Below are 23423 nucleotides of genomic sequence, written 5' to 3'. Positions count from 1 at the left end.
TAAAAATATATATATTTCATGTTATTAGTAAGGGTTTCTATGTATTCCCTTCTCTTCTGGCATTTGTCAGTCAGTCATTTTCTACCGCTTATTCCATAGTGGGTCACGGGGTAGCTGGTGCCTATCTCCAGCAGTCTATGGGCGAGAGGCGGGTTAGACCCTGGACAGGTCGCCAGTCCATCACAGGGCAACACACAAACAACCAAGCACACACTCATTCATACACCTAAGGGAAATTTAGAGTTACCAATTAACCTAACAGGCATGTCTTTGGACTGTGGGAGGAAGCCGCATGCACGGGGAGAACATGCAAACTCCATGCAGAAAGACCCCAGGCCAGGAATTGAACCCAGGACCTTCTTGCTGCAAGGCAACAGTGCTACCAACTGCACCACCGTGCAGCCACACTTCTGGCATTTGTTTTATATAATATTGTGTTAACAATGAAAATGATTTGTTTCCAATTATTTTGTGATGAAACTTTATCATGATTCTGTTTGTTGCTCATACTTACTTGGATAGCTTTGATATTGTATCTCAATGGGATCTTGAAATAAAGGCAAAAATAAAACAAATTGAAAATAGCATCTTGTGTTATTGTTTTGTTTGCTGGCTGAGCTGTGGCTGTTTGGCTAGAAGGAAAACAGCTTTCAGACTTATCGAGTGCCAGAATATAATAAAAAAAAAAATCTGTAGTTATTTTCCCATCACATAGCTAAAATAAAACTTTCAGTTTCAAATTTCAATAAGTTACTTAATGCATACTGAAATATTTAGGTTGGAAGTTCATTAATCAACATGTGATGTTGGATATAATCAGATATAATTATTGACTTGTATATTACTGTTGGTTATCTCCACAGTAAATCTACTCTAGTGTGCAAGCCTTACTATCTGACGTTAATGTCTAAGTCGATAGGTCTGAAAGGAAATAAGAAAAAAGGGTCAAAGAAAAATTAAACACTAAAATATTTCTTTCAGTTTCAGAAGTGTTCAGAGTGAACAAAACAGTTATTCAAATACAGATATCCAAAGTGCCTTTGACCGACCAACCAACCGGGCATTGTTATCATTGATAGCAGCAAAGGACAGCCGAAGGGATCAATGTGGCCATCCCAAACGATGGAAACATCAGGAAAAACGAACTTGAAAAATACCAAGGGCTCAGGGAAAGAGCCTGGCAGGTGAAGGCAACAGTAGTGCCTGTGATCAATGGAGCACTCTGGGCAGTAACCCCACACTGGAGAAGTGGATTCAACAGGTATGTGCAGAAACATCAGAGATCTCAGTCCAGAAGAACGCAGTCCTAAGAACAGCAAAGATACTGCTAAGGACCTTCAAGCTCCCTGACCTCTGGTAGAAGACCTGAGCTTGAGATCAACAGCCAACCACCCCACTCAGGGGGACAGGGGTCAGGTGAGAGAAGAGTTTTATATATACACAAATACAAATAAGGACCTCAGATTCAATGAAATTTCACTTGATTAATTATGTATTCAATAAAATATGAACATAGCTAGATATTTCCTCTATGACAAATAAAAGTTTGTTTTTGAGAAGTGTAAATAATCATATTATCCATTTATTACATTTTGCCACTTTTGGCACTCTAAATAAATAAAATAAAGGTATTTACTAACCTTTTTTCAATATATAATAAATCATTTATGTATTTGTTTATAATCTGAATTTATTTTTTGACAATTTTTTTTTGGACCTCAATAATTGGGTATGATGTGAAAATAATAACTGCTTCATCTATTATATATTGCCACTCGATGATGAAGGCATATTTGTTTGTTTATAAGCTTCAAAAATGTAATGCATTTGTTGCCATGTTTTATTCATTGCTGATACATGTAAGTAATCATTTATTGGTTACTTTTGGACCGTAATTCTGCAACTGAAAGACATTTTTCCATTTTTTTCCTGTGTTGTCCCTTTCTTTCTGTTAAAAGTGAAACTTTAGGGAGACTTTAATTGTATCATATTTTATTCATTCGGGATTATTTTATTCACTTTACCTTACTTTTACATTTGTCATATTTCTTAGTTTCGCTTTCAAGTAAACGAAAGATGGGGTGGAGTTACTGTCTCAGTTCACTGAACGAAAGAATGATCAAATAATGAAGCAGGCTGTTTAATAAAAATAGATTTAAAAATATGAATTATGTTGAGAATGTCATAGTTGAACTGCCAAATTATTATATGTACGTGTAAGTAAACATTACAGTGTTGCCGCTTTTCTTTTAGTGTTTGGTATCTTTTAAAATCAACACTCCATGGTTCGTCGCTTGTTTGTAACTCTAGATTTTGACTTTTAACCTAAAAACTGTCAAAATATGAAAATGTGTTTTTCTCCAGCTCGGATCTCTTCTCCTATTGGCTGATGGGTGCACCACGTTGGTCGGATAGTCACGCGTTTTCCAGAAACCCGTCAGGAAGGAGAAAAACAAAACAAACCCGAGAGAGCTGCAAAGCCGTGTGGACTCCATTGGAAAGGGACATTTTTTTTTTTTAAATGATCAGCTTAACTCGAACACGGAAGTCTAGCGACGAGCGGGACGCATGCATGGGAGTCTTAAAAGTGAGTAGGACCGCTGCTGGTGCGATTACCTCGAGTGTGTTTCGTCCGCGGTGGTTCGCTAGCTCCGAAGCTAGCTGGCTCTTGTTGAGTGTCGGGCTACAGCTGGGATGAGGAAGGGGGCGGACGGAGGCCATACTGACCGAGTTGCAGGTGAAAATAGGACATTATTCGTCATTTCGGCTGTATAACATTCAATTAAATGCAAATAAACAAGCCAAGAGTGGCCATTTTTATTTTAGCTTGTGGCAGTTTATCGAAGAGCAGAAACGTTAGCTTCCCCAGGTCCCATGATTAGCTGATATAAATGTGATACAATATGACGACTTTCTGTTGATTTTGATATCATGAAGATCGGAGTAAAGCTGATTCTGTGTCAGTTTGCGTAAAAACAACTGTTATGTAAGGAGACCAAACTATCAAAATAACATCGCAAAGCTTATTACATTCACCAATTTCTCCTATGCGATCGGAATATATATAATTACACGATTAAACAGTATAAGGGGTGTTTTAGTGGAAGGAAAAGCCTGACTTTGCAGCCTCAGGTCTCCCTGGGTACACGCCCCCCAAGATCCGACAGAGCCAGTGTTGCTGGAGAAAAGCTCGGCAATTTCATGTGATCTGAGCTCTAATACACTCTAATACACGCCCAGCATTGTACTTTAAGATTATTACATTATTTTTTTGTATCTTAAAAAGCCTGTTATGGAATTTATCCACTGAGCCAGTGTAAATCAGTACATGAATATATATTTGTCTTTTCGAGAAAACATGAGCACACACACGAAAAGTTGACGTTTTTACGTGGGTTACTTAGATTTTTTTGTGTGATTTATTTAAATGTTTCATAAATACTAATATGTAGGGTACGGGGATGTAGGCCTCCTAGTTGTTTATCTTCCGCTTCAACCTAGATTGAAACAAGCTGTTTATGATGAAGCAGGTTCTGTGATTGACGGCCAGCGTGGGCCTATGAGGCGCTCAGGAAGGCGGACCCTCTCCTCGGTTTGACCAATAGGAAAGTAAGATTACGTGGGTGTTGGCACAACTTGGTTAGATTGAGGCTTTGTTTTGCTTTGCAGAAGATCTGTGATGGGTGCAGAGACTGGCGAGACACTGGTGACTTTATGGCTTTACTGGAGGAAGATATAGGTCATCTGTAATACATGGCAGCGTGTTATGCAACAGTGATTTCTGTGATCCTAAGGCCTGTGTTTTCAGGTTTTAGAACAAAGATAATACCTCAACTATACGGTTTTATTTTCTAGGCAATGCGTTTGTTTGGGTTTTGAATCTGACAGCATGGTTGTCCTTAAATGTCCTGGGAAAATACAAAGCCCATTGCCCTTTCATCAGCTGAGTTTGGGGTAAAGTGAAACATTTAGTACCTCTCTCTTAGTTATGGTGGTGATAATATGATAGGATTGCTTTTATGTGAAACAGAAAAACAACCGTTATTCCTACTGCTGCTAAAATAATGTAAATGTCAATGATTCCAGGTGTAAAAATTAAATTCTATTTTGTTTTTAAAAGTAGATACATAAGCTTGACCTAAAAATAGAGAATAATCTCACAAAAGTAATTTTCAAGTTACCAGGATTATTTCACATAATATCGTTTTTTTCCTATTTTGCTCTTTAGAGATGAGCACAAGTATAACAAGGTGATTTTAGAGGGTTAATTATTAGGGTTAGAAAAGCATGCAGTAAGCCAGCTGTTATTTTCAAACAGCCTTAACTCAATATGAATGATGGGTGGAGCTCCGTACAGCAGGAAGGAGCTAGATATGTGGAAGTAGGTTCCTTGATAGACATATAGTTTTGAATCCAGTCTAAATTGAAGGAATAAAGAGATTATTCCCATGTATGCATCAAAATATATCCCTTACCTTTAGCTGATTTTTATTAAACTGAATTTTTTATCTGTATGCATGCTTTTGTCTTATTTGGGGAATCTGGGCTGCCGAACCGATTCCTGGCTGATTGACTGGCGCATCTACAGATATTAATGTAGACTTTATGTTAAGCAAGTTACTAAAGGTTCAAACATATGTCAAGTTAAATCTGACTTTTTTTTTGTCTGAATGTTTTAAAATAAGCTTTTTTATATTTGATATTCGTCTTGTATTTGTAGTTTTACGTTAGCTGTGTTATTCCCCTTTGACAAAACCTTGGTGACCTAATTATTGAAGCGTTGCGGCCTTCAAGCTGCTCTGTTTCTGTGTAGTATTTAAATCAATCAGTTAAACTGAGCAAACACTGAGACCTGTCTCAGCAGGAAATGCTCAAGTGGCCCGCTTCCAGAGATTATTACACTGTTGTGCAGCAATTAACTGGGGAATTAGTTGTGCCTATTTCTGACAGATTTAAAGATCCTTTAAAAATAAAAAAGTTAAGATTGCTCAACCTTTCATCCTTTTAAACAAAAGCACTTCCACCAGAATGAGGCCATGACCCACAATGTCGGTGGTTCTATGAGTCTTGGAGATTTTCCCTTTCTGCGTTTGAAGGTTTGTCAGCGAGCTGCTGAGCTCCAGCATTCCAGTCTAACTGTTTGCTGTCTTTCAAGTACTAAAACAACGATAGTTTTAACTATAAGCGATGAGGTTTTATTAAGGTAATACTGTCCAGAATGTTAATTGAAACCATAATAATGAATGTATTATATTATTTTGCAGCAGTATTAATAATTGTTGCTTTTCTTTTTTAAATGAAGGAAATTAAATCATGTTATTCTTTTTAATTATTTGTTTCATTACTGCATTGTATCAATAACCTAAAACTGTAGCATTTTTTTTACTTAAGGTCATGTTAATATCAGTCCATGTCTTGTTACATCAGCCCAGCATTAGTGATGCACCGATCAGGCTTTTAATGGCCGATAATATCGCCTAAACATTTTTTGTTTTAAGTCTACTGTTAGATGTAACACACATATCATAAAGGTGTGCTGCAGGTTCCTTAATTCAGGTAGTAGTTTAAAATTCATTGAAGCCTATGCCCCCTAAACTTTATTTGATTTGACTAAAGTTAAGATCAATGGCAGCGTCTGATGGTTTATGCTTTTACAGGTTGAAAAAAGTGGGAGCTTTTAGTTTTAAGGCGTTTAATTAACAGGTAAAAGTCCTATTGCAGTCAGCAGCTCAAACATTTTCCTTAGTGGTGGGTCTGTTTAGCCTCTGATCCCAATAAGGAAGAAGGTCTCCAGACTTTTCCATTCAGTAGTTTTACCTGCAAAACATAGTTTAATAATCTAGGTGCATTTCATTGTATTTGCACCAAATTCGAAAGAAAAAAAGTGCTTCAGAGCTTTTGAGATGCCACTGATGTGTGGGCTTTAAACTTGACTACATGCGTCTACAATTTCCGCCACATGGTTCACATGCTGTCTGCTAAAGCCTGGCATTTGATTTATGAGTTTTCCAGGTCTGGATGAGCGTCCGTCCGTCCGTTCTTCCGTCCATCCATCATGAGAAAACTACTTTAAAAAAGGAAACATACAACAGTGACAGTGGAGATGGTGACCTTGGGTGAAGTGAAAGACCCTGCTTTTCTCAAGGGATAGTGACTACTCTGTTACTGTAGTGCAAATAAACCCAGCAGCAGGATGTAGAAAAGGCACACTACTGTTTTCACTCGCCAAAGCTATCTTTTAAATACCAACTGAACCATTGAGCACCTAGATTCGTTTAGTTACATGTCATGATAATGGGAATTTGTCTTTAATCATTATATATTGCCTGCTCACAATGGCCTAACTCTCAGTTTTGACAGTCATGAGTCTGAAGGGAATAATCGGGAAAGGAAATTGCCAAATGGACTCGTTTTTGAATGATTGACTGTGATAGTAACTGGTACTCAGTAACTGGTACTATTACCACCTGTCTGCTCGTACCAGCATGTCATCTAAATCCCTAACCTTTAGGAACAATCGACTGTGCCTTAGCGTCTATTTCAGTCTGTTGCCACGCTGTCCAAACACATTCAGGGCTTGATGATTAACAACGTTTTGTGAAGTGTGCTCTCACATGTCCGCTTTCATAAACAGGTCGGCATCTCTGGCTTGTTATTTCTACAGTAATTAGCGCCTCACTGGAAGCAGTGGGGAACTCATTCCAGTGAAGATACTGCTGAATGGCCTACTTGGATTACATCCAGTGTTATGAGGCAAAGAATATCATCTGTTTGCATGATGGTGGAGATTTGCACGGCATGCTCACAGTTAAACGTTTCATTTTGTGCTACTTGTTTACAGTAAGATTCAGTTCAGTTTATTAACAGCGCCTTATAAAAGTGTTTTTATGCGTCGAATCTTTCACAGATTTTTATGCTATAAGTACAGATGGATTTTATGTGATAGACTATCATAAAAATAGTGCATAATTGAAAAGTGAAATGATGATATGTGGCTTAATTTATTTTAACGAATAAAAATCTGAAAATAGTTTGCTGTTGTATTTAGCCTCTCTGCATCAAAACGTACTGAAACAACATTTTGCTGCTTTAAGTCTTTTGGGGTATGTTTCTACCAGATTTGTACATCTAAAGGCTGAAATGTTGGCACATTTGTCTTTGTGGAATAGCTTGGTTCGATTGAATGAGCGTCAACATCAGTTTTCATCTCCTGCTTCAGATTCTTAATAGTTTGGTTTTTTTGTCTGGACTTTGACTGAGCCATTCCAAAACAGGAATATACTTTTATCTAAACCATTTCCTTGTAGTCTGTATGTTTAGGGTCAGTGTTATACTAAAGGTGAACCTTTGACCCAGTCTCAAGTCTTTTGTATCTTCTAGCATGCTTTCTTCTCATACTTTCCTGTGTTTATCTCCATCCATCCACTCTGACCAGCTTCCCTGTTCCTGCTGAAGAAAATCATCCACACAGAATAATGCTGCTGCAACCTAGGTTCATGGTGGGGTTGGTGTGTTTCGGTTGATGTGGAGGCTTACTTTACACGTAGGCCAAAAAGTGAAATTCTAGTCTCATCTGACCATAGCTTCTTCTTTGACAAGGTAGCTCTGTCACCCTACATGGTTTGTGGCACACCGGAACCCGGACGTAGTATGGCTTTCCTTGAACAATGGCTTTCATTAGGCCATTTCTACTTAGAGAGGCCAGGTTTGTGGAGTGAACAACAAAAGTCGTCCTATCAACAGATTTCTCTGCAGCTCATCCAGCGTTACCAGAGAGCTGTCAGGTGCTTCTGTGATTAATGTTGTCCTTGCCCAGCCTGTCAGATCAGATAGACGTCCATTTCTCTTTCTATTTTCAGATAATTGAACAGTGTTTTGTGAGATGATCAAAGTTGGGGTTACTGCTTTATGGATTAAGACTGCTTGAAAATTTCCTAAAACATCGTCTTTGAACTGTCTGCTGCGTTTGTTGGTCTTTATGAAGCTGTTTGCTCACTGATCTTCACTAAGAACCCTCTAAGCTACCTCTCTAACAAACCTACGCTCCAGGTTTTTATGAAGGTTTCAAGCTTTAACCCTTCACAAAATAGTTGGATATACAGTACAGACCAAAAGTTTGGACACACCTTCTCATTCAAAGAGTTTTCTTTATTTTCATGACTATGAATATTGTAGCTTCACACTGAATGCATCAAAACTATGAATTAAAACATGTGGAATTATATACTGAACAAAAAAGTGTGAAACAACTGAAAATATGTCTTATATTCTAGGTTCTTCAAAGTAGCCACCTTTTGCTTTGATTACTGCTCCACACACTCTTGGCATTCTGTTGATGAGCTTCAAGAGGTAGTCACCTGAAATGGTTTTCCAACAGTCTTGAAGGAGTTCCCAGAGATACTTAGCACTTGTTGGCCCTTTTGCCTTCACTCTGCGGTCCAGCTCAACCCAAACCATCTCGATTGGGTTCAGGTCCGGTGACTGTGGAGGCCAGGTCATCTGGCGCAGCACCCCATCACTCTCCTTCTTGGTCAAATAGCCCTTACACAGCCTGGAGGTGTGTTTGGGGTCATTGTCCTGTTGAAAAATAAATGATGGTCCAACTAAAGGCAAACCGGATGGAATAGCATGTCGCTGCAAGATGCTGTGGTAGCCATGCTGGTTCAGTATACCTTCAATTATGAATAAATCCCCAACATTGTCACCAGCAAAGCACCATCACACCTCCTCCTCCATGCTTCACGGTGGGAACCAGGCATGTAGAGTCCATCCGTTCACCTCTTCTGCGCCGCACAAAGACACGGTGTTTGGAACCAAAGATCTCAAACTTGAACTCATCAGACCACAGCACAGATTTCCACTGGTCTAATTTCCATTCCTTGTGTTCTTTAGCCCAAACAAGTCTCCTCTGCTTGTTGCCTGTCCTCAGCAGTGGTTTCCTAGCAGCTATTTTACCATGAAGGCCTGATTCATACAGTCTCCTCTTAACAGTTGTTCTAGAGATGTGTCTGCTGCTAGAACTCTGTGTGGCATTGACCTGTTCTCTAATCTGAGCTGCTGTTAACCTGCGATTTCTGAGGCTGGTGACTCGGATGAACTTATCGTCCGCAGCAGAGGTGACTCTTGGTCTTCCTTTCCTGGGGCGGTCCTCATGTGAGCCAGTTTCTTTGTAGCGCTTGATGGTTTTTGCGACTGCACTTGGGGACACTTTCAAAGTTTTCCCAATTGTTCAGACTGACTGACCTTCATTTCTTAAAGTAATGATGGCCACTCGTTTTTCTTTACTCAGCTGCTTTTTTCTTGCCATAATACAAATTCTAACAGTCCATTCAGTAGGACTATCAGCTGTGTTCTGTATCCACCTCCTGCACAACACAACTGATGGTCCCAACCCCATTTATAAGGCTTGAAATCCCACTTATTAAACCTGACAGGGCACACCTGTGAAGTGAAAACCATTTCAGGTGACTACCTCTTGAAGATCATCAACTGAATGCCAAGAGTGTGTGGAGCAGTAATCAAAGCAAAAGGTGGCTACTTTGAAGAACCTAGAATATAAGACGTATTTTCAGTTGTTTCACACTTTTTTGTTCAGTATATAATTCCACATGTGTTAATTCATAGTTTTGATGCCTTCAGTGTGAAGCTACACTATTCATAGTCATGAAAATAGAGACAACTCTTTGAATGAGAAGGTGTGTCCAAACTTTTGGTCTGTACTGTATATGCTAAGATTAGATTGCACCCACATAAATCTTGTTTACCAGTTAGGTGACATCGAAAGGCAGTTGGTTACACTGGATTTTATTAAGGGTTATCAAAGAAAGGGAGGCTGAATACAAAAGCTTGTTACACTTTTCATATTTTTCTTTCCAAGAAGAAAAAAGCTTTTATTCTGAGGAGGCCCTGCTGATAGCGCTAATTGCCGAGTTTGCAACAGAACAGATATAAAAAAAAAAGCAATTAACACCCTCTGATTGTGATTCCTCTCATCAGTTTACAATAATCAAGAGAGAGATTTGCTTTAAAACTCGAGTGGAAACTCTTTGCTGTCTTGATGCCACTCTTTGAATCTCTTTATCGTTCAGTTACACAAAACACGTTTTTGTGCATTCGTTTTCAGCTTAACGTTAACAGCAACATGTTCGACTCTGGACCAGGAACGAGGAGTATTTCTGTTGAGATTACATTTGTGATCTCAACAGAAATACTCCGGCCAAAGTTCGTTTCAAAAGACAACAAAGAATGACGGCACATTTTTGCAAGTAACAGAAACTGACATTTGACGTAATACACAATCTGAGCAGTTTCTGTTAAACTCTGCAATGTTAGTTAATAATTTCAGCAAGTCTGTAAATTTCCTCCGAGTGAAGGCAGCGTTTTATTTACAAGTCTTGAATGGCAGAAGCTGACCCAGAGCTCAGAATTAACAAAAGTGCACTTTTGATGTGTAAACATGAAGCTGCAGAAATCTGCTTCTTTATCTCTGCATGATCACTTTAGCTTGTTTTGCTTTTGTTTTTAAGAATTGTCGGCGGTTTTGCTCTCTGTGGCTGTCGAGAATCGGGATTGATGCAGCTGCTTTGTTGTGTTTAAACCGTGTGTTTCCTCATTCTGGGTCTGCCACAAATGAAACCAGGCACAAATGCACTGGAAGACCTTGCACGCTAAGATCCGATGATAGTCCCAGTTTGTTATTTTGGAGGTTGAACTTGTTCCAGACCTGCCTCAGGTGATTAATCAGACACTTGTGCACATGAAAGTGTGAGCTTACATGGGTTTCTGAGTCTGGTAAGGTGTTGCACTTACTGCTGCATTCGAACTGATAGTTTTGCACAGCAATGTTTTCTGCCACTTCCTGTGTCTACCCAAAGCCTGTACACAGGGAGGTGAAACTGTTAGGGGTGAGAAGTTTATTTTTGTCAGCCAACACTGAGCAAGAGGAAGTGGCGTTTTTCAGTGGCCTCGTAGAGGAGTGGGATTGGTGAGTGGTTTTTGCGCCATGTGATCGCTGCTTGGGGTCATGTCTCTATGCAGATCTCTTTATTTGTTATGCAAAAGCAGCTGAGATAAATATGGGGCCATGTGTTTCCGCTGTGAAAAAAGCGAGTAAAGGAAAGGAAGCAAGGTGCTAAGGTGATTGTATTTTTATTTTGCTGCTGTTCACTGAGAGCGAATCATGCTTTCTCCGTGGGTTGTAAGGCAGTTTGGAACTGTGACAGTGGAGTGTATTGAATCAAACTTAATCAGCATTTTTTTTAACCCGGTGGTTTAACTGTAGTAATGTTCAGTGAAGTTTGTTAAACTGAATCTTATCTCTTTGGAAACAACAAGAATAATGATATCTGATGTTGGAAATAAAGCCAAGAACTGCAGAAAAATAGGATTTAAATAGAGATGCACCAATCAGGCTTTCCCTTGCTGCAATTGGTTTTATTTGAGGTCTGGCCTACCAGTTGCCATCTTCCCATTCCAACCATTCAAACTCCCAGATGTTTTTCTAAGGACTGTAATATGTAAAAGAGTCTACATAAAAAGACTGGTTTTAAATCCAACAGAAATGGAATAAATCACAAGATTATCTCCATTTTTGCACTAAAGCATTTGTTCCTATTATCTAATTGAATTTTTTTTAAATCAAACTCAAAATAAAGTTCCCCAGAGAACATGCAGTTTGTCGACATGTTTAAACACTGGTGGTGGGAGATCTTACTGTTGATGCATTTAATAGTAAAAAAAAAAAAGGATTGTTTTTGACCTCCTGATGGCCGATCAAAGGCGATCAGGGGAAAATAAATTGGCCGATTCTAATCCCTGCAGTCTGATATCCGGACATTTTTCAAATCCCTGCGTAATCAAAAATCATCTGGATGCTCGTTGGTGTTAGAAATCTGTTAAAAGTAAATTTAGATACAGTTAGATGCGACTTGCTACGGTGTTGGCTAAACAAAATATCTTTAACTCTTCTTTAGTTGTTTAAATTTATTGGGATTTGTGACAATTTATATTCCAGTTAGAGCCACATGATATTAGGAAAACCTGTGATGTGAATGTTGTGATAACAATATGACTTGCAATAAATAAACAAATAATCTAAAAGTGTTTCTGTCTTTCTGCTTTTGCTTTCATAGCAGTTTAACATCGTGTCTAAATGGTTGTAGCTACCTCTGCACATAACTGGATTTACCAGTTTCACCCACCATATTTCTCTATGCTTTCTGTTGTTTGTATTAATCTTCTGCCATGCACCTTATAGATTATTGATATCTATAATCGTCTGTTAAATGTTCATTCATTTGTTGAATATAGGAAAACAGTAAAATAAAATCAGAACAGTTATTTATATGTACTTATCTTCCAGTTTTTAATATTTGCTTTTTTTTAATGCCTTTTAGGGTTATTAATTCCAATCTTTTTGTCCAGACAGAAGGTTGTTAATTCCCATTTTAAAAACCAGCTGGTTAGCATGAGTAAAACAAAAAACAGAATGATGTTTTGTTGTTGCTTTTGACACGTTTTTTTTTTATCATATTAACATCTATCCTCTCTGTTTTTCTCCAGACCTGAAGCATACAGAGAAACACACCAGACCACAACAGACCAGACGCTTTCTTCCCTTTCTTCCCAGCCTCTCAGGCTGCTTTCCCCCAGCACACTGTGATCACCTCCCTCAGCAGTGTTTTATTGTGCTGACCAACCCAGACCAGTGGGACTGGACAGGAGACCAGGAGGTTCCCACCACTGGAGCTCTAAGCTGTGCCTGGCGATGCCTCAGGTAAGACGTGCTACAGAAGGATGCTTCCTGTTTGTATGTCGTTAAATACATAAAGAGTCGTTCGGAACGTGTTTGTAATCATCTTCAAATGCACCTGTTGGATTAGTATTCCAGGCGAAAATGGGTAACTTTCAAAGGAAAACGCTTGAAACACAGTAAGAAGATGCAGACAGAGAGGATCAGAGATATGAGTCACAATTTGGAGGTGACTAACTGACCCTGGATCAGTCTTACGTCTCCAGAGGCTGCATCAGCGCGGCTGCTGTTGTAGAAGAGCCAGCAGTGAAAGAGAAGATTAACTTTTTAGTTTGTTATTCCAAGGTTCTTTTGAAAGCATCTGTGAAGATGGATGAGTGAAAATCTAATTATTTTTGGTGCTAATAACAAAAACCTAAAAGGGAAAGCAGCTTTGCCGAAGATGATATGAATACAATCTTTTTATTATACTATTCTTCATTCTAGAAATTAAAATATTGATTCGTCATCACCTTACATATTAATATGAGTTTACAGACCACTGTGCTTTTCTTAAATATCACACCCACGCGGAGAACATTTGTAAAACATAATAGACTGGAATTGAATTGTCTTTTCTCATTTTGCTAACAAAACGTCTTGCACTCTGCCTGGGGCTGTTTTCTCATTTCAAAAACCTCTGCCTGGTCGCGTGGAGTCTTTGTTCCACAGTCGAACGCTTCGTCTCCTCCTTCATTTTCCCTCTCTTGTTTATTGCAGTAATTTCATTAAAGGTCACTTCTGTTTACAATTGCTGACATACTCGTGAAGCCAGAGATGTATGCAACACCTTTATCTTGGCCGCCAATGACCAAAGAATAATGGAGTTTTACCCTCAGGTAACATCCTGCACATCCTGAAAAAGTTCTGAAAAGTGCAGAGTTTGTATGTAGTGTTGAAAAAGAAAGCAGTATGGACAGATGTTTATATTTCCATCCGACGATCCATCTAGCTGTCTGTCCTTGCTTCTGTTTGTTTTTTTTCGGCACTAGAGGCCTTTATTTTTGATAGTAGGCAGACAGGAAGGAGGGGCAAAGAGAGGGGGAGACATTCGGAAAAGGTCGCCGGGTCCGGGACTCGAACCTGGGACGGCCGCTTCGAGGACTATAGCTCGCTAACCCCTACACCACCAGCGCCGCGCCCATGTCCTTGTTTCTGTTTGTCCATCCTCTACCATACAAGCTATGATTTTGCAGGTTCTATATAAAAAGCCTGAGCATTATATAAATATCAGTTTTTATGTTTATACTTTCAAATTGGACAAAAAAGGACAGAGACCGCTGGAAAATTGAGGATAAAATAAAGTATAGTATCTTGACATGAAAAGTGTGAAGAAAACCTATAAACTGGACAGAAATTTTCACAAATGTTGCATAAGCATCAATGTTCAGTTAAGCACTGCTTTCAGCTCTAGAAGTCTATATTAACCTGTGCATTTAATAACATTTAAATTACTGTGGGTAATAATCGTTTTAGTTGTACCCCTAAATAAAGTACAGTTTGACAACCCTTAAACAATCAAACCTGAGAGCTCTGCGTTTCTATTGTGTGCATTATGATTAATTAGTTAAAGGAAAAATAACACATTTGTTCACAGTGTGGAATGTTAGCACATAGGCTGTCTGAACAAATGAGCTGATTTTAGGTGTCCAAGTGCAAGTGAATGCAGCGCAGAGTGATCTACCAGATATGCAGTGTATCTCCTCCCTTGTGGGTTTGGCCAGCGGTGGGGAGCATCAAAAGTGGCGAGAGCTGCAGCGTTCACCGATGTTGTACGATTAGACGGTGCTGGGTAACACGAGTGTAGATGAAGTGGAACGGTTGTTTTGAGAATAATCTTTATGGATGTTTATTACACCTGTCCAGGTGAGAGGGCAACAGCTGCACACGCAATCACACCCGGTCAGTGTCACCGTACCAGCATGTTTTTTCATCCAGAAGCTTTTGCTGATCTTCTTTCATTTCTAGTGTTTGGTTATTATATGGGGGGATGATACATGTTAGGAAAAAAAAACATTTCATGGCGAGGATTAGTCACAAGAAGCAAAACTGTCTAAAGTTAACATGGTTTATCAGGCTTTGGCTCTTTCTGTAACTCTGGTCTTGGTTTGTTGTCTTTCTCCGTTGCGTTTACAGCCCAGCGTCAGTGGGATGGAGCCTCCCTTTGGGGACGACTTTCAGAACTACTCGTTTGCTGACCAGGCCCTAACCAGCACTGAGCTGCTGGCCACCAGCTCTGACCCAGATTTCATGTACGAGCTGGTGAGTGATCACGCAGAAACACAAACACACAAAATAAATTCACAACCAACACATGCCCAACAATCAGGCTTTAGACATTGTGATCCATGCTTTGAGTCCATCACTTGAAGCTGCTAACACCAAGCGATCGCTCATTTACATCCAAATGTAGTCCAACCCAGTGAGGTGTAAGCTGACTTATAAGCATATGCAAAAGCAAATAAAGTAAAAGAATATTAAAGTAGAAGTTTAGGGTTAGGTTATAAAACAATATCCCAAGCTTCGAGCATATCATAGAGCTGTGTTTAAGCCACCATCTGAAGTCTACAAAGAGATGACCACCCATTTAATCTGACAGACTAGAATAACAAACAAGAGGCCCATGGTAACTCTGGAGGAGCTACAGAGATCCTCAGCTCAGGTGGAAGAAGTTGTTGATGGAACAGCTAGTAGTGGTCCTCTCTACAGATCTGATCTTTTATGGAAGTGCGGCACGAAGGAAGTACATGATGAAAATCAGAAGAAATCCAGTTTAAGGTTTGCCACGAGCCACATGAGGCTCTCAGCAAAGGTGGAGGAAGGTGTTCTGGTGTTCTGCAAATGGCTTGAGACTATGACAGAGGGTCAACCTTCAGCAGGACAAAAAACCCCTAATCCTTGAGCCAGAGTATCAGTGGGATGGTTTAGATCAAAGCATATTAATGTTTTATGTCCAGTCAAGGTCTGCTCAAATCTAATTAAAAAGCTATGGCAAGATATGAACTTTAACCTTCACAGATGTTCTCAATCCAAACTGACTGAGCTTGAGCTTTTATAGACAAGGCACTCAGTCTGTAGATGTCCAAAGCTAGTAGACAATACCTCTAAACACTTGCAGCTCTTATTACAGACAGGTGGCTCTATGAAGTTTTGACTCGGGGGGATTAATACAAACGCACAGTAAAGTCTTAAGATTTTTATTTAAAAAGCTATACATCATTTCCCTTTTACTTAACAATCATCCGCTATTTTATTTTTGTCACATAAAATCCTAATAACTTTGATTGAAATGTGTGGTTACAGGTCACTGTAAATAAAATGTTTTATTTATGTTTTAGTTTAAAGTTCAGTTTTTCATCCAGATTAATTTGCCCCTGGATTCTTTTCAGAAAATATCTGCTCATCGTTACTGAATATTCCCAACATTTAAACTTGAAATTCAACTTTTACAATATTCACACCAGGAAATTAGGTGTACAGAACCAGATCTCAGCCTGCTATTAGGTCAGCAGATGTCTGTATTTAATGTTGCATGGAGAAATCTTACACGTGAAGCAGAAACAGTCATGGTGAGCTGCTCGGTAAAGAGGGGAGAACTCCAACGTAGCATCAGAGGTTTAGTTGTAAGCATCTTCTTTGACTGAGCTGTGCTGTGTGAAAACACTCCAGTCTGCACCCTGTCAGCACAGCCTGGGCATTCACAGCTGCTCATCCTGGCATCCACACAGAACTATATTACCTTACCTGAAATGCAGAACTTATTATATAGTTAACGCCTTTGCCAGACATGAACAGATGTTCCTTTTAGTGTTTGGACGCCTAAAATGGTCCTCGACTTTTATTGCTATTAGTAGTTAGCACCACAACAGCATTTCCCACTAATTTTCTGACTTGTAGTTAGAATTCACTAAACTCAGGGTATTATTGAATTTCTCTATCTGCGCACCAACTTCCAAGATCAAATTCATCCAGCCTTCCCCATGAATCTGCTACAGAAATGTACAGTTTGTTTAGGGAATTAATATTCAATGGTTTACCGTATCCACTAAACAGAATATGCATAGCAATATCATTCATTGTCTGTATCCACTCCCCATTTTCGTGTCTTTCTTGATTTTTATTTTTATTTTTCCCACTAACGAAGGGTAATTCTAGCAGCTGAAATATAAGAGGAGAGCAAATCCACGTTTAGAAATATTCAGCAAGCAAGACCTGCTTCCTAAGAGACAACGGTGAACAGATTCAGGCACAGGTGTGCCAAGCCATTTTTCCATTGTTTTGATTATCTTTTGCCAAAATGGCAGAACCAATGGACTGTCAGCTCCTTGTATATTTAGTGTACATTATAAAAAGTTTGGTTTTAGTACATTCTTTTTATTTGTTGAGTAATAGTTGGTGTAAAGTCAATGGCCACAGAAAAAAACAAGTGGACAAAGTTATATTCAACCTAATCACATTTTTAGGTAAGTTAAATAAAAGTGTTAAAGTTAACGTAGGTCTTCAGTTTAAATACTAATGATCTAAGAAAGGCTTTTTTATTGCAAAACTGACCTTGTTGCAAGTAGTAGATCCCGTTTTACCTTTATTAAAGTGTTAATTCTAAATATTGCTCTTAAATGTGGGACATAACATAAGCAAGTCATACTGCATATGACTTTGTACAACACCTGAAAAGTCCAAAGCCAATATTCCTGTAACTGCTCAGAGGGTGTTGGGAAAATATCTGCAGAGGTAACAGACCTGCCTTACAACAATTACTGCATGTAAGCTGCAGATGTTTGATGTGGATTTAAACTAAGCCTTGCTTCCAACCTGCAGACGCTAAAGAAAACAGCAAATCTTTTCTGTAGGCAAACATAGCTCATGCTATTATTTGGATGTTTATTACATTCTCATGCACGGCTTTCTCATGTGAAATCCTGGTCATGGCATTGAGGCTGAGCAATCAGAATTAAAACGAACATTTCCAGAAGGGAACAGCTTCCCCTTTTTCTTGTGGATCTCTAAATGTGAAGGAACCAGGAGCTCTTTGCCACAGAGGCCCTGTCTCTTTTTGTTTGACGTGCTTATTGTATTCATCGGGCTTGCAGGCAGGTTTAAACAGAGAACTCTCCTGTCACTACTCATATCTGTCAACTACAGGTGTCTACTTCAATTTACTTCCTGCTCCAGACTAAACAATACGGATCCACTGCTGAGCATTAGGTTTCTTGCACTGTAACAGACACATTTACTGGATCCTGGCACACAGAATCGGCTTTATTTTTAGTCTTCAACATAGATTTTTATTTGGTGTCGTTTCATAACACTTTCAAAACTGTGTTAATTCACAAAACACACTGGGTGGCTTTGAGCACCTAAAGTAATACTGTGGTTGAAATTCAGAATCAGTGTCTTTGGTCTGGTCGCGTAATCCCCGACAGATCCAATGATGCTCAGATCACAGCCCAGCAGTGGCTTTGCCATCTGTTGTTTGGGGCTGCTCTATCTGAGCTAATCAGACACCTCCCTGCCAACGTACTCAGGACTTAAGAGAAATTTCATAGTTACAGTGTCTGTGTCTGGTGCATCTTTGGTTAAAACATCCTTGTTCTGCATTTAGTGAAGTAACCCAAGGTGGGCAAAGTTGCCAGAAATTGTTGTCAAGTTAGAGCAGCGTTACTTTAAAGGCAACCTATCATGCTTTTAAATCTTCCTTTTCACACTTAAATCATTCAGCAACGCTTTGGTCTGAATTCTTTGTTATTGTAGCTCTACATGCTCCTCTTTTAGCCCAGTTCTGAGATGCGTCTGAGAGCAACTCGTTTTCGTGCGGTCTCTTTAAATCCAACTGAGGCACTTCCCACCCAGCCCCCCTCCAGGTCAAAGAACGTTTCACTTTGACCTGTTCGGCCATTCTTGTAGTTTGATAACAGAGACACAATTATCTAACGGCGCAGAAACAAGACAAAGACGTCAAAAACAAGTACTGCAAGTAGATCTGTCTACTTGCAGTGTCGGCATACTTGAGCTTGGACTACAAAATCGCAGCGAGGAATAAAAATGGCGGATACACGAAATTGGTCTGCTGGAAGTCCATGACCTTTTTTAGCTGTGACGTAACAGTTGGAAAAACGTAAAAGATGTGAGAGAAAACTGAACGGACTGATAAATATGACACAAACAGAATATAAAGACACCTACGCAACACCTGGAGAGACTAAATTCAACTTTACTAAAAAAGCAGATTTCGCTTGATATGTCCCTTTTTAAAATAACATTACTCAAGTAGAAGTTAAAAGTTTTGTGCAGAAATTTTTTTTTTTAATGTTGCTCAAGTAAAGAACTGAGTTAAATTTGACTAGTTACTACCCACTTCTGCTGCTGTCCTTGAACTTTAGCCTCTTGGTCTTTATCAGGTCCGGGCACAAAAGGCAGTAAAAGTCCACCAAATATAATAGTGGCGAGCACTGTGTAAGTTTGGAGCTTAATATTTTATAGCCTAACACCAGTGGCATTCAGGCGGTCCATTGCGAAAGTGGAGGAAATGAAACTACAATGACGACTGCAAGTTGCATTGAAGTCTGCAGCTCAACTTGTGTAAAGGAGAGCAGGGAGGGTGCTGGCTTGGTTTTACTTGGGTATCAGATAATGTTGAATGTATTTGTATAATTTTACGCTTTGCCACCCAGGTGGATTATTTGGTCATTACTTATGGGATGTTAAAAGTTTAAAAGGGTAGCTGCATTAAGACCCAGGGAACTGCCTGAAACCTGTACATTTCTGTTTAACAGTTCAGGGTTACTGCATTAATACATTCAGCGTTAGATTTTGAATCACAAAGGCTAATGTGGGAGTAAACAAAGAGACTCGCTGTGCATTAGGCCTCAGCATCTAAAACAATACTTTAGACTTAATTCCCCATTAGCTTTCTTCACTCTGATGTTTTTCTCCTGTCTCTGTAGGACACAGACATGAGCCACCAGCAGAGTCCCTGTGGGGACAGCGTTGTGGGCATTGGAGATGGAGGCAAAGAGGTGGAGGGAGGCGTGGATCAGCTCATGGGCCTGGGCGACTGTGAGACGGTGTGCAGCAGCTCAGCGTTCGAACAGTGGGACTCATACTGGGAAGACCTCACCAGGTACCAGATCATTTGTCTGTCCTAGCTTGTTCAAGGGGAATTTTAATACCCATTGAACATTTTCACATTGAGTAATTTTGCAAACAAAGTTTTTGATAGAGCAACACAAAATAGAGCATTGCTGTAAAGAGTAAGAAAAATTATTTATAGTTTTCCAAATGTCTGTACAAAGAAATATCTGGAACGTGGCCTTCTTTACTCTGGTACCCCTAAACAAAATCTGGAAGTCACCTATTTAGGAAATATAGTCCATCTAATAAACCTCGATATAAATCAGCTGTTCAACGAAGAGCCCAGAGATTTGTAGGTGAAAAATAGTGAACAAACAGCAGCATCAGGACCAAGGGATGTGTATGTAGTGCATTAGAAAAGCAGTAAAACTAAACAGGGATGTCATTGTTGTATTGTCTGAAGCAGAAAATGTTTTTCTTGAAGGAGGAGACATGGTGGTTGTAGAGGGCAGTAAATAGAAAAAGCAGCTGCTTGTTGTAGCCTATCTGGGATTCATGCGATCATCTCTTATGCTGTACTCCAATCATACATGTAAAAGGTGCTTTCCCCTCGTTTATTGAATGTCAGGTGTGAGGAAAATCATTTTGCATGAATGTAGTTTGCTGCATACATGATTAATTGAATTATTTTCACTGAAACAGTAGAAGGTGCTACATTCCTCTGAGTAACAAGTGAGCTATCAAGTTCGGTAGTAAGTTTTCTCAAGGTTCTGAGCTAAGAAATTCAAGCAGGGTCAGCTAACTCACCTGTGCACTGCAGAGACATCCTCTGATCTTTCTCTTCTCTTCTTGGAAGTGTTGTGGTATAAAAATTGGACTTTTGTCAGAAATCTGACTCTGATAAAAGTCAAACTAATTCCCAAAACAAGAAATAGAACAACAAGGTGCAGCTTTGCTCTGGGCATTGTGGCAATCCAGGCAAGACTTGCAAAACATACAGGCCACACTTAACCAGCCTAGTTTACATGGTGTTGGAGCCACAGTTGCTGATTCATATTTTCTTTAGGTAATATGAAAGGGAAAACAGCCATGTTGTAAGTTAGTATGCACATGTTTGGAAACTGAAACATAACTGTTTGATTTGCATAAAGTGCACATTTTATTCAAAATGAAAAAATGGGTTTCATCCCAGGCTGCTTTTGTGTTTGATTTCTCTGCTGCATGTAACTTGTTTATCAGCTTTCTTATTCAGAGTGCCTTGCAAAAGTATTCCTACGCCTTGAACTGAGCCACATTTTTTTCTTGTTACATCCCCTGACTTGAATGGATTTCTTTGGGGGATCTCATGTTACAGATCAACCCAGAGCAGTGTGTAATTGCGAAGTGAGGCTAAAGGGAGCATAGAAATACAAAAAAAAAATATTTTGTGTTTCACTGCTGACTGGTTCTAAACAACCCTGACTGATACCAGTCCGTGACCTATGGTCCAACAGGTTTTCTTCATATATTGCCCTAAATTATCTTCATAATCAGCTTTATTTGCCAAGTTTGTGCACACAAACTAGGAATTTGACTTCAGTCATCATAAGTACAGGTCCTTCTCAAAATATTAGCATATTGTGATAAAGTTCATTATTTCCCATAATGTCATGATGAAAATTTAACATTCATATATTTTAGATTCATTGCACACTAACTGAAATATTTCAGGTCTTTTATTGTCTTAATACGGATGATTTTGGCATACAGCTCATGAAAACCCAAAATTCCTATCTCACAAAATTAGCATATTTCATCCGACCAATAAAAGAAAAGTGTTTTTAATACAAAAAACGTCAACCTTCAAATAATCATGTACAGTTATGCACTCAATACTTGGTCGGGAATCCTTTTGCAGAAATGACTGCTTCAATGCGGCGTGGCATGGAGGCAATCAGCCTGTGGCACTGCTGAGGTCTTATGGAGGCCCAGGATGCTTCGATAGCGGCCTTTAGCTCATCCAGAGTGTTGGGTCTTGAGTCTCTCAATGTTCTCTTCACAATATCCCACAGATTCTCTATGGGGTTCAGGTCAGGAGAGTTGGCAGGCCAATTGAGCACAGTGATACCATGGTCAGTAAACCATTTACCAGTGGTTTTGGCACTGTGAGCAGGTGCCAGGTCGTGCTGAAAAATGAAATCTTCATCTCCATAAAGCTTTTCAGCAGATGGAAGCATGAAGTGCTCCAAAATCTCCTGATAGCTAGCTGCATTGACCCTGCCCTTGATAAAACACAGTGGACCAACACCAGCAGCTGACACGGCACCCCAGACCATCACTGACTGTGGGTACTTGACACTGGACTTCTGGCATTTTGGCATTTCCTTCTCCCCAGTCTTCCTCCAGACTCTGGCACCTTGATTTCCGAATGACATGCAGAATTTGCTTTAATCTGAAAAAAGTACTTTGGACCACTGAGCAACAGTCCAGTGCTGCTTCTCTGTAGCCCAGGTCAGGCGCTTCTGCCGCTGTTTCTGGTTCAAAAGTGGCTTGACCTGGGGAATGCGGCACCTTTAGCCCATTTCCTGCACATGCCTGTGCACAGTGGCTCTGGATGTTTCTACTCCAGACTCAGTCCACTGCTTCCGCAGGTCCCCCAAGGTCTGGAATCGGCCCTTCTCCACAATCTTCCTCAGGGTCCGGTCACCTCTTCTCGTTGTGCAGCGTTTTCTGCCACACTTTTTCCTTCCCACAGACTTCCCACTGAGGTGCCTTGATACAGCACTCTGGGAACAGCCTATTGGTTCAGAAATGTCTTTCTGTGTCTTACCCTCTTGCTTGAGGGTGTCAATAGTGGCCTTCTGGACAGCAGTCAGGTCGGCAGTCTTACCCATGATTGGGTTTTGAGTGATGAACCAGGCTGGGAGTTTTAAAGGCCTCAGGAATCTTTTGCAGGTGTTTAGAGTTAACTCGTTGATTCAGATGATTAGGTTCATAGCTCGTTTAAAGACCCTTTTAATGATATGCTAATTTTGTGAGATAGGAATTTTGGGTTTTCATGAGCTGTATGCCAAAATCATCCGTATTAAGACAATAAAAGACCTGAAATATTTCAGTTAGTGTGCAATGAATCTAAAATATATGAATGTTACATTTTCATCATGACATTATGGAAAATAATGAACTTTATCACAATATGCTAATATTTTGAGAAGGACCTGTATATATATAAATTTATATATGTATACATTTGGTGGGAAATAAGGAGGATTGTTTTAAAGAGACATTTGTGTATACACAGTATTATTACAAAAGATGAAGACAAGGTTGAATTGGTGCAAATATCCATAGATTCCCAGCAGAGTAGCTGTTAAGTTTCATCCATCATCATCATAATCATTTTGACTGTGACCAACTTCTCACAGCATGAAGCTGCCACAGGGTTTCACCTTTGGGATGGTGTGTTTAGGGTGATTTGCAGTGTTAGCTTTTGTAACCACACACAGAAAGTTGGGCAACATGTTTAATTTTGTTCTCTGTTGACCACAGGGCATCTTCTCCAACATGTCCCCCCTATACGTCT

At 39.6% G+C, this 23423-nt stretch overlaps 1 protein-coding gene across 2 annotated transcripts in view; it reads left to right on the top strand.

Moving 5' to 3' along the window:
- Positions 1 to 2451: 2451 nt before the first annotated feature.
- The window catches only part of crebrf (creb3 regulatory factor), a 29224-nt gene continuing 8252 nt past the window's right edge, over positions 2452 to 23423 (top strand). The window contains exons 1-4 of one of the 2 annotated variants that reach the window (XM_047380027.1): positions 2452 to 2587; positions 12562 to 12775; positions 14927 to 15052; positions 19735 to 19910. In XM_047380027.1, coding sequence (XP_047235983.1) covers positions 12767 to 12775; positions 14927 to 15052; positions 19735 to 19910 — 311 coding nt within the window. In that variant the 5' untranslated portion in view covers positions 2452 to 2587; positions 12562 to 12766. The other variant, XM_047380028.1, reaches the window with a different exon arrangement.

This window comes from Girardinichthys multiradiatus, chromosome 11, assembly GCF_021462225.1.
Source record: "Girardinichthys multiradiatus isolate DD_20200921_A chromosome 11, DD_fGirMul_XY1, whole genome shotgun sequence".
NCBI lineage: Eukaryota > Metazoa > Chordata > Actinopteri > Cyprinodontiformes > Goodeidae > Girardinichthys > Girardinichthys multiradiatus.
Note: the sequence above shows the minus strand (reverse complement) of the source record. Positions and strands in the feature narration are given on the sequence as shown.